Raw genomic sequence first — 10,475 nt, 5'->3', positions numbered from 1 at the left:
CCCTCCCGGGGTCCCTTCCCGGGAGGGAGCGCCCGCGGCGTGGGAGCCTCCGTGGGCGGAGGGAGCGCCGTGGGAGCCTTCACGTTGTTTAATGGAGCGTGGAATACCGCCTGTATCTTCAGCGGCGTGAGCAGAGCGCGGGTCGGCTGAGGTGGTGGTACCTGGCGCGTTTCTTAAACGTCTTGCCCCCCAACAAGGTGGTTTTTATTCGAAGTTTGCCGTTTTGCTGCAGGTTGTGCCCAGTTTCCCGCCTGGAAACCTTAAACGGGCGGGGATGGGGCTTTGGTCGGCGGCCGCCCCGCCTGGCCCTGGCGCGGGCGGGTTTCCTGAGGGAACGAGTGCGGGCAGGGGGGGGGCCGGGCTGCGGGGGCGGGCAGGGCCGGGGGGCTTCGGGGGGATGTTAGTTACTCAGGGCTGACTAGTTCTTTCCTTCCCTCTGGCCTTTGCTGCTAAGGAAACTGGTTGGTTTGCAGCACATACTCCTGCGTGCAGGAATTGTTCATTTGGTGGGGGTTCTTTGCTGTTTGTAAGCAATCTACTTAATTTTCTATTAAAAGACTTACAAAATTTCTTGCAGTAAGCTTTTCTCAGAGATATAAGCAAATATTTTTATTTTATTTTTAATACAGGAGTTGCTCAGGGTGATGAGGACAATCGATGACAGAATCGTCCACGAATTAAACACTACGATTCCAACAGCTTCCTTTGTGGGGAAAATTGATGCTGGCCAGACGTGTAAAGAGCTGTATCAGTCTGTGAGTGTGTACTCCTTCGACTTCCAGCTCGCTTCCTGATGTTTTATTATGCGCAGTGGCCAGTAGAGCATCCCCCGTTTCTAAGGAAAGCACTGCCTTGATAGATCGTGCTTTACGTATCCATAACTGGCATGCTCAGCTTCTCTGCACAGCTCAACCACGCGCGTGTAACAGCTACTTCAGTTTAAAACCATGCAGGGAACTTACTTGTTCTGCAATACCGATCCTTTGAGGTCTACTTCAGGCTTCAGTGGATGGTGTTAGCCCAGTCCGCTTCTTTTAAAAATGGGTGCTAGCACGCTTTTGCACTACTTCGCGAGACTCCTGCCCGTGTGTATCTTTGACTTTTGATCAAGTTGGTACAACACAACTCAAAGCAGTGTTGCTTCCAACATATGGATTATAGAGTCAAAGGGATTTCTATAGGCGCAGCAATACCTTGACTTTGGAAAGTCTCTCTTAAACTTGTAACTCGGAGGCTTTTATTCTCTGCTGAACTAGTTGTTGTGACTTTCTTTCTCTCCCCACTTAGTTGATGGATGCTCACACCAGCAGAGAGAGAATCATCAAAAACTGCATCGCTCAGACTTCCAGCATAGTGAAAACTCTCAGAGAAGAGAGGGAAAAGGCCCAGGATGACGTAGCATTATTAAAGCAACTCAGGAAGGAGCAGACAAAGGTGAGTGGTGGAGCTTTTCAGAGATCACTTAGATAGGAAGAAGAGGGTATCTTTCCCAAACGGAAAGACCAGTGTGATGGAGAGAACATGAAGTGGATCCTGACTCAGGCAGTCTTTTCCAAGGGTCTTGTTGGATGGGTTTGTGAGAACCATTTCCCCTAGCCCACAAGACAGAGCTGCTTTTATCTTGCAAGTGGAGCGTTTTCTGAGATCCCGTTGCACAAATGCTATAGAAAAACGTGTACTTCCCCACGGTGGATTCTAACCTTCACTGACTAACGCCACTTAGCGTACAACTTACCTGTGGCTTGCTTAGTCCTTTCAAAATGCCTGAAGGTTCATTTTGCCTTTCTGAGAACTTTTAAAACTAGTATATCTGCAAACGGCAAGTATGGGTGCCAAAATGCAAACACCAGAAGATAATGAAATACGGCTTTTGTGTATGTCTCTTGCACCACACAATTACGCAGTCTTAAAGCTGTCTCTTTTCATTATCACCTTGAGAAGCATCGTTCTTACTTGATGTGTTAACTGGAGTTCCTGTCCTCTACGAGGAGCTGCCAGGCAACCTTGAATTCCACTTAACCGACTTTTTTGTTGTTTAGTATTTCTTGGATTAATTTTTTGAATACATTGTGATGGTGTGAGAGAGACTTCTGGGTTTGCATAAGGAATTTTAATGAGCAAACGCCCTCTCGACCTTCTGGCCTCTGGATGGAAAGTGTACTTCACCAGAGGTGAACAGAGGTGATCTAGATGGAGTATCAGAAGTGGAGAAGGGAACGCCGCTGAAGTTCTTGCCCCCATTCCAGGGCTTCCTTTGTAGGGGAAAGGATACTGCATGTGTAGCTCTAGGAGCAGAGATTAGCAGGGATGTGAACTGGTCCATTGATTTCTCTACCAGACCCGCTCTGTGTGGCTCGTGATCACTTTACATTTTTTTTTCCACGCCATATGCTTGCAGCACATACCAAGTAAGACTGCTTGCTTATTGCTTTTTTTGTATACTCTGGCTAAGTGTGTCTGTTGTGTTCAGCAGTTTAGTGAGCCTTCCTCTGTTGAGGACTGTCTTAACCAGTGCTTTTGAGTTCCCAATGTAACCGTGAGTTCTTCTCATAACAGCCAGACATCCCACCATCATATATATATATGGTGTCCTATATAGGGTCCTATATCCTGGATACAGCTTTCCCTGCTGCAGTACTGTAAGACTTGAAGAGATCGGTCCTGAATTTTGCTTTTACAGTGCTGAACTTCCTCAAAATCCACTTGCCTCTGTACTTCCAAGAGGAGCCTGTTGTAGCCCCTGTTTCAAAAGCAGTTGAATGCTGATGCAGTTGTAGTTAAAGGGCTTCCTGAGGAGATGATTTGAACTCCAGCATCTGATTTTTCCCAGGCACTGAGTGAACTGTTTGTTCATGTGCTCTGTCATGAGCTCAGATTTAAAGAACCAGGTGGCGGGCAAGTGGTTTTATTCTTAAAGCCTCACTTACGGAACTGCTAACAAGCATTCATATTAGTTTGGAAAACTAGAATGGTAGCTTAGTATTTTCTACAAATTTGTTTGCAGAACCAATTATTTAAATTGTTTACTTAGCCCAAAACCTATCATTTGCTAGGAGGACCGCAATGATAATGTTTAATAATTGGAGGTGATTTTAAATGTTAAAAGTAATCCATGATTTGGAAACATCCCAAAAATCTTTTGATGAGATGACCTCAAATTTGCACTTGGACTTTATGAGGTGTCGTCCCCCCCGCTTTTTTTTCTTTTGTTCTCTGTAAGAGTTGTACTTTTTCTAGAACTCAAATAAAGCCAATTCTTTTAGCCCACTTACATTAAATCATCATTTGATTATTGTATTAATTTGTTATCGTCTTCGTTTACTTGAATGAAGTGTCATAAAATAGCCAACCAAATAAATTCTGGAAATCCAAAACATACAGCATAATGATTATTAGCTTTATCAATTGAATTAGTAAGGCTTGTTAAAATGTCAGAGTATGTTTTAAAAACAACAACAACAAAAAAAAACCCTGTATAGCCGTGTTGATTAACACTATATTTCTGTTCAGGTCTGGAACTCTAAGGAAAAGGCTAAAATAGTAATTTTGCTTAGGCTTGGTGTCAATGGCAATTAATGTGACAGTCCAGATGATTGTAAACCTATTCACATCCTCCAGCAGGAAAAACGTTTCTTTGAACTGCTAAAGATCTTCTGAGTGGTTATTTTATAGAGACTGATCCTGGTCATCTAGTCACTCTGCTGATGCTGGATTGCTATTTCAAATAGTTTGGGGTCCTATTGAGTAGGTAAAAGTTCATCCAACAACTGTATTAGCTGTGTGTGTCTGGACATCTTACTTGGAAGGTTTTTGATGGGATTGCTGTCTTAGCTTGCACCTGTTCACCAGCTCTCCAATTGGAACCATGTATTTAAAATGGATAAACTCTGATTCTTAGTCTGTTGTGTTAAAGACTCCAACAAAAATACATCCTAAATGTAGGCAAAAATGGCAGATGGTTCTTATATCTCCTACTATTGCTTCAGGGCCTCATGGCAGGATCAAATTACCACAGGTCACCTGAACACAACTGTCATGTGTGCCCCTTGGAGTTTCTAATAGGTGCGAAACAAAGAGATTCTTAACGTTTCTCATGGGTTGAGTGAGTGCTCGAGAACTGCATATTGTGGTAGTTCTTGCCGGAGCTTTTGCATCCGTGTAAACCTGATTTGTCCTACTGTGATCACATAACATATTAACTGGTTCAGATAGCATGAACATACGTGATCTGTTCTTGTAGACCGTTTTTTTGGTCAGTGCACAGAGTAGATGGCAAAGGAAGCGGAGGGGGTCTCTTTACGATCTTAATTCTAAATCCAGAATCTGAGATCTGCGTGTTCAATCCTATCTTTGCTGCCAGCTCCCTATGACTCTAATAATGTATGCGTGGAAGAATGACAACTCAAGGCTGCAGAGCTAACCCCGGCACTGGCATTCCCCGTGCCGAGTGCTTGAATTAGGTATGGTTACTTTTGTCTGTGAAGCCATTAACGTTAATCAGTTAATTGCTAGCAAATCTTGATGGGCAATACTTAAGAACGGAGCATTAGTAATCAGGAGCTACTTCTGCCAGGCATTGTGAGTGTGCCTTCACTGTGCCCCTGCAGACTTCAGTCTGCCCTGAGTATTGGCCGAATGGAAGGGCCAGACTTTCAGGATGATTACGCATCGTGCCCTTCAGTTTGCACCGTCGGAGGGGATGCAGACCTGGTACTGGGGTTGTGATCTAGAAAGCTGCAATGGTAGTAAATATTGAAGGCTGCAGGGAGACCTGTTTGACAATAACCTCTTTATCTTTTATTTTCTGCAGTTGAAATTGATGCAGTCGGAGCTGAATGTTGAAGAAGTGGTAAACGACAGAAGCTGGAAGGTACTCGCCATTCAAAATAGTGATGGTGATCTGTCCCAACAGATGGTCTTGCACTGGAGGTGTGGGACCGGTGCCTTAGGAGGCAGGTTAATTAGAAATAGGTGAGGGCAGTGCCGGGGGAAATGTTTCAGGTCAGTCATTTTCCCCGTTCTGGATGCAGAGATCAAAGCTTTTCAGTTGCACTGCAGAGGAAAGAAAAGCATCTGATTTAGGGGGGAGGAAAGTGGAGTACTCCCTGCGTAGATCCCTTTCTCCGCCTTGCCCAGTGGCTAAGGACTTTGTAGACTTTTTCCATGGTGGCCTGTCTGAAAAGCTTTGCTCGGCCTCTAACAATGTCAGAGGGATGAGTCTTTCAAATTTGGCTGTGTTTGGTACTGATCATGCTTCTGAGCAAGCAGAGGCCAGAGGAGGGTGGGGCTGTAGAAGTTGAACCTTTTCCTGATGAAGCTTCTGCGGGCCTCCGCTGATGCTCCCTGGTGCAAAGGGCAGGCTTGCCGTTGCTCTCCTGTGTCAACAGAGGGGGCAGATCACCCTCTGGATTGATGGCCGCAGACACTGTCTTGTTATAAAGTGACCTTAACACTGAGGTTAAATTCTGAAGTGGCTGTATTCTGTCACTGCAGCATTTCAGGTCTAGCATCCTTTTCTCATTTGTTGTAGCTTTTCAGAGCTTTCAATACCGTACAGAGAACCTCTTTCCCTCTCTAAATGCAAAAAGGATTTTTGCAAATAGCTAGTATTAGCTGCAGCTCCCTTTTTAATCTCTACTTCAGGATTTTAGTCCTCTAGATTGCATCAGCATAAATGCAATACAGCTTGTGTATTCTTGGTGGTCTAGTCACCACAATACAGGTCAATGCCAGCTGATTAGATGAGCATCTACACGTTTTTCTAGGTATGCTTTGCAGTCAGTACTGCTTCTGTACTGTCTGAAAAAGCTATTTATGCCTTTAAACTTAATTAATTTAAAGCCAGCTCAGATATGACTAAGCAACAGCACAGCCTTAACAACATGCTGCAGGCCACCAGTGGCAAACATTTTATGGCAACTCTGCTGTCAGTTTTATTTAAAAGGGGTGGGGGGAAGACCCGCCCCACACTATCTCCATTCTGAAGCCGAGAGTTGGCACCAAAGTTAGCACTGATGCCAGTGATTTTCTGTAGCTGCATTAAGCTTTTGCTAGTGACAGAAATGTCCAATTTTTCCTGAAGATGGAGAACGTTTTGTTTCTAAATAGTGAGTTATGCATGGTGCAGGGATATCTTAGCCTGTTAATGTTTAAAGTAGGGCTTGAAGAGAAAAGTATTTCTGGGTTTTATCTCCAGCTCTGCTATTGTCTCTGTGTGAATATAGGCATAAATGTCTCATTTAGCTGCCTGTAAAAATATGTCACTGAAGGAATTAGACCCAGTCATAGCTGTGGACCGAGTGCAATTTGTTACATGGAAGTGGTTATTGGTTTGCAGGTGAGGACCTCCACTCTTTTTTACTGTTGCAGACTTTTAGTTGGAAAGTACACTTAGATATTTATATTAACCCTAACCAACTGAAAACTGATTGGAAAAATCTGATTAGGAAACAAAGTTATTTTCAAACACTTACTCTGGGTAGCTGTAGCAATAGTGGCATACAGAAAGATGCTGCTTTATAGAAATGTACGTGGCAGAATTTTGTTTGGCTGATATCAAACAAGTAATTGACTTCCAAAACAAGACACTTGCATTAGTCTCTGTACAGCACCTCCGCACTGGAGTTTATCATTGGAGTGTTCTGTATTAATACGTAAAAGACAGCAGAATCAAACTTCTGCATAGTAACATGAATGTTAAGGTTTCTCAGGCACTGTTTTTTCCTGTCTGAAAAATGAGAATAGCACTTCACAGGTAGACCAATGGAGTTAGCTGGCCTGAGTAACACGCTGAGATCTGTTGGTCAATGATCCTAAAAGTAGGAGGCAGTGTTAGTAAGATTGCAGTATTGATCTTCCTTCCGTAGGCTGCAGAGGTACTGTTAAAGATGCTTTAAAAGTTTGCATGATAGCAAGGTGGAAGCTGCAATTTTTTTGATGTGTTGTTTGACGCAAGAGACCCTTACAGTGCTTTAGAGCATATTTCCAGTACCCTTTAAGACATATATGCCCTTAAAATTTCTTTGACAGACAATGGACAAAAATGGTGCAATTTATTTAGTATTAAAATGCTTCTGAATGGGAACCCTTTGTGGCTCTTAATTTCTACAGTTTCCTTCTATCGCTTATCTGATCTCAGACCTTTACATACTCTTAACTCTTCTTGTCCATTGCATGTGGTAACGTAGTGGGACAGGCTGTCTGTGTGCATGTGAAAGAAACTGTATCACAACTTTTGTTTTCTGCAATATGAAGCAGTTTCTAATAGGTGTCTGTTTCTTAAAGTAAATTAGATCTGAAAATAAGTTGAAAATGACTCAAAAATTGTTAAGAATAAATGCTAAAACTAATGCATGCTGCAAACATCACTTTTGCTGAAGTTGCCAGAGGTTCTGAGCTCTGAATAAGGAGATCAGCTGTAGAAGTAGAAGATTCTAGGAAGATACAGTTTAAAATAACGTGTTTATATAAAGCGATGCGTAACTTCCCCAAAATTACAAGACCACTCACTTTGCACGTGAAGCCAATGGGGGAGTTCACGAAATTTAACATCCTGAAGATCACAGGCATTTGGATCTGAAAAGTCTCTGGACAGCTTGGCAAAACGTGCTCTTGCAGGAGTGCTGGTGGGGGAACTAATAACCACGAGTGCCTCAACTTGGTGCTAGGTGGTGCTCGTGTTGCTTTCCAGGACACAAGCTGGACAAAGTTTGGCGCCAAAACGATAAATAATTAAATCGCTTGTAAAGAGCACCTGTAACTTTGGTGTGAGCCTATGTGTTGTGCTTTTGATTCAGACTGCCATACTTTAAATAGTAACATTTATTGGCCCTCCTTAGGGTAAGCAGTCTGCTTGACAAGGCCTGCAGTTCAAGGTAAATGAACGTGATCATCAGTCTCTAGTTCTGTGTGCTAAATTTTAGCCAGAGAAGGTGCCAGAGGTGAGTGAGGTGAGAGCAGTGTGCCCTTTGCAATAGGAGGGTTGGAAGCATCAGCACCTGCGGTCAGATAACTAAAAGTGTGAACGTGGCTTCCAAGAGCCCTTGCACCTCTTTTTAGCTGTCACAACAATGTAAAATGCATTTGTTCAGGAAAGAGAAGAATACAGTGTCCAAGTTGAATGCAATGTAAAATGCATTTGTTCAGGAAAGAGAAGAATACAGTGTCCAAAGTTGAATGCCAGATTGAACTTAACAGAACACAGCCGGTCAGGAGCCTTCCACTGATAATTTCCCTCCTTCTTAAAAAAAAAAAAAAAAAAAAAAAAAAAAAAAAAAAAGGCAGCAGCATCATCTTTGAGGATAACAGACTACCAGGATTATAAGCCTGCCTTATCTGAGGGAGAACACTTTTAGTGCTGTGCAGTCCCCCAGCATCAGGCTGCAAACTTTGGATTCACTAAAGCCAGGAGAGAAAGTGAATGGAGACAGATGCCTTGGTAAGTACCATTTATTGGTACAGCAGGGCTGGGCAGCTTGAGATGGGTGCTACGTGAAGAGATAGTTGCCTGAACTAGCTCTGAAGTTCTGATCATCTCCTGGATGAGGGCTGATTCGCTTTTGCTCTTCTGTTTTGGTGTCTCAGGTATTTAATGAGCGTTGCCGAATTCACTACAAGCCTCCGAAGAGTCAATGATGTGGGGTATTTTCCATCAAGGTGGTCCATAACCATGAGAGCCAAACTGGAAAGAGACCTTGGGTGAGCTGTATTGGGACCCTCCAGAACCAGTAGAACCCAGTCTTGTTTTGTTTTGGACCTACTTAGCTGAAATCTCAAGGTTGAAATGATTTTCCTGTAATTAAGAGAAAACAACTCATCTTTTGTACAAAATATGTGAACAAATGAGTTTTATAGTATTAAAATAATTTTCAAATGGAATGTGAAACTGGCATCTTCCTTGAACTTCTACAGCTTCAGTAGTCCTAGAGGGGAAAAAACGGTAAAAACCAGCTCTGAGCAGGGAGGACAGGGCTCTCCCTGAACTGATGCTTGCCAAACTATCAGGGAACATGGTGTGTTTGTGCGAATAATCTACTACAATCTGAAAGGAAATAAAAACTGCAGAATGATCAGCAAGTGTAGGTTCAGCATCCCTGAAAGTAAGAAGCTACCAGCATTGTTCTGGTAGCATTGCTACTCAACGCTAGCAGCATTGGTTCAGAGTTGCATGTGGATACAGGTTTGCCGTTGTTCCCACAGTGCTCACAGGCAGCATCTGTTGCATACTGTCCTTTGGTCTGTGTTACCGCGTTCTGGATTTTTTCTTTAAATAGGAAACGTGGTGTCAATTAAAACCACTTTGGGTTGGAGATGAAGATATATCTCATTCGGGAATGAGACAGTTAACTATCCGGTGACCCTATTTTGTCCCTCCTTCTGAACCTTTAAAACTAATTCTATAGGTGAATTGCATTTGAACTGAGAAAATAGCTGTGCATACCTGATCCTGTTGATTCTGGCCATAGTGTTGTATTCAGAAAGCTTTAAACGCGTCACCCCTGCAGTAACACAGCATTTAAAAGCAGATAAGTATGAGGAAATCAGAATTGCTGTAATTATACCTTTATTTTTTACTAGCTTTAATTGGCTGACAGTCAAATGACAAGGTCTGCTTAGTTGCCAGCTGTTTTTATTACTTAGCGATAAATCTTTAAGAACCATTGAACTTGAACAGAGCCTTAAAAATACAGGCCCCATCTTGCAAACACTTTCAGTTACAGCACTGAAATGACTATATATTCTCACATCCTTAAAAGTTGTGCATATATGGGGGGTGGGAGGTAAATGGAAGAATGTACCTGTGTTGCTGAAAGCTGGCAAAAATCTGTGCAGCATCATCTGTTTTATAGTTGTTTGTCCAGTAGAGACTTGAACTACTTGGTGGCCTTTATTTTTAGGCAGCAGAGTCATTTAGTCTCACTTTTCTCTGAAAATGAGGCAGAAATGTATTTTAAGTCTTTGAGGATGTAAATCCTAATGTTCAAACGTCATATTTTTCCTTTTTTCCCAAGGTACTGCAACTGCTCTAAGCAGAACTTTACTCCAGTTGGAGCGCTCGTCTCGCTTTTGAAGTATTCCCATTGTTTTTCTGCAACTCTGAAAGCAGAAAGCATGTTTGTTCTTCAACTGTTAAATTCTTATAATTGTTTATCTCAAAGTGGAAATCAAATACTGCTCGGAACTGTGGGCTGAATTGCCAGTAACCTAATTTCCACAGGAGATGGTCCACTAATGAGATGTTGAGAACAGTTTTGATTTCAAAGTTGGTGCTCTAATACTGACCTCTAGTATAGGTGTCTAAAATATTTGTTCTCTCCAGGGCTTGGGTCTACAACTGCGGGGACAAATTCTCCTTTTAAGCCAGCTGTATGATAGAAACTTCTGCCAGCGTGTATAGAGTTGGCATCAATACTCTTGAAATTTAAGCTTCTATTGTACTTCTGTAGTAATTAGAGATTGTAATGAGAGTTAATCAC

General features: G+C 42.6%; 1 protein-coding gene across 1 annotated transcript; it reads left to right on the top strand.

The window, feature by feature from the left end:
- Positions 1-629: 629 nt before the first annotated feature.
- CCDC58 (coiled-coil domain containing 58) lies at positions 630-8,879 on the top strand. The gene is made up of 4 exons (XM_019474100.1): positions 630-755; positions 1,288-1,434; positions 4,811-4,870; positions 8,584-8,879. The coding sequence occupies exons 1-4, from the start codon at positions 645-647 to the stop codon at positions 8,632-8,634; spliced, it is 369 nt and encodes a 122-aa protein (XP_019329645.1). The 5' UTR covers positions 630-644; the 3' UTR covers positions 8,635-8,879.
- Positions 8,880-10,475: the final 1,596 nt, after the last annotated feature.

This window comes from Aptenodytes forsteri, unplaced genomic scaffold, assembly GCF_000699145.1.
Source record: "Aptenodytes forsteri isolate BGI_AS27 unplaced genomic scaffold, ASM69914v1 Scaffold216, whole genome shotgun sequence".
In the NCBI taxonomy this organism is placed as follows: Eukaryota; Metazoa; Chordata; class Aves; order Sphenisciformes; family Spheniscidae; genus Aptenodytes; species Aptenodytes forsteri.
Note: the sequence above shows the minus strand (reverse complement) of the source record. Positions and strands in the feature narration are given on the sequence as shown.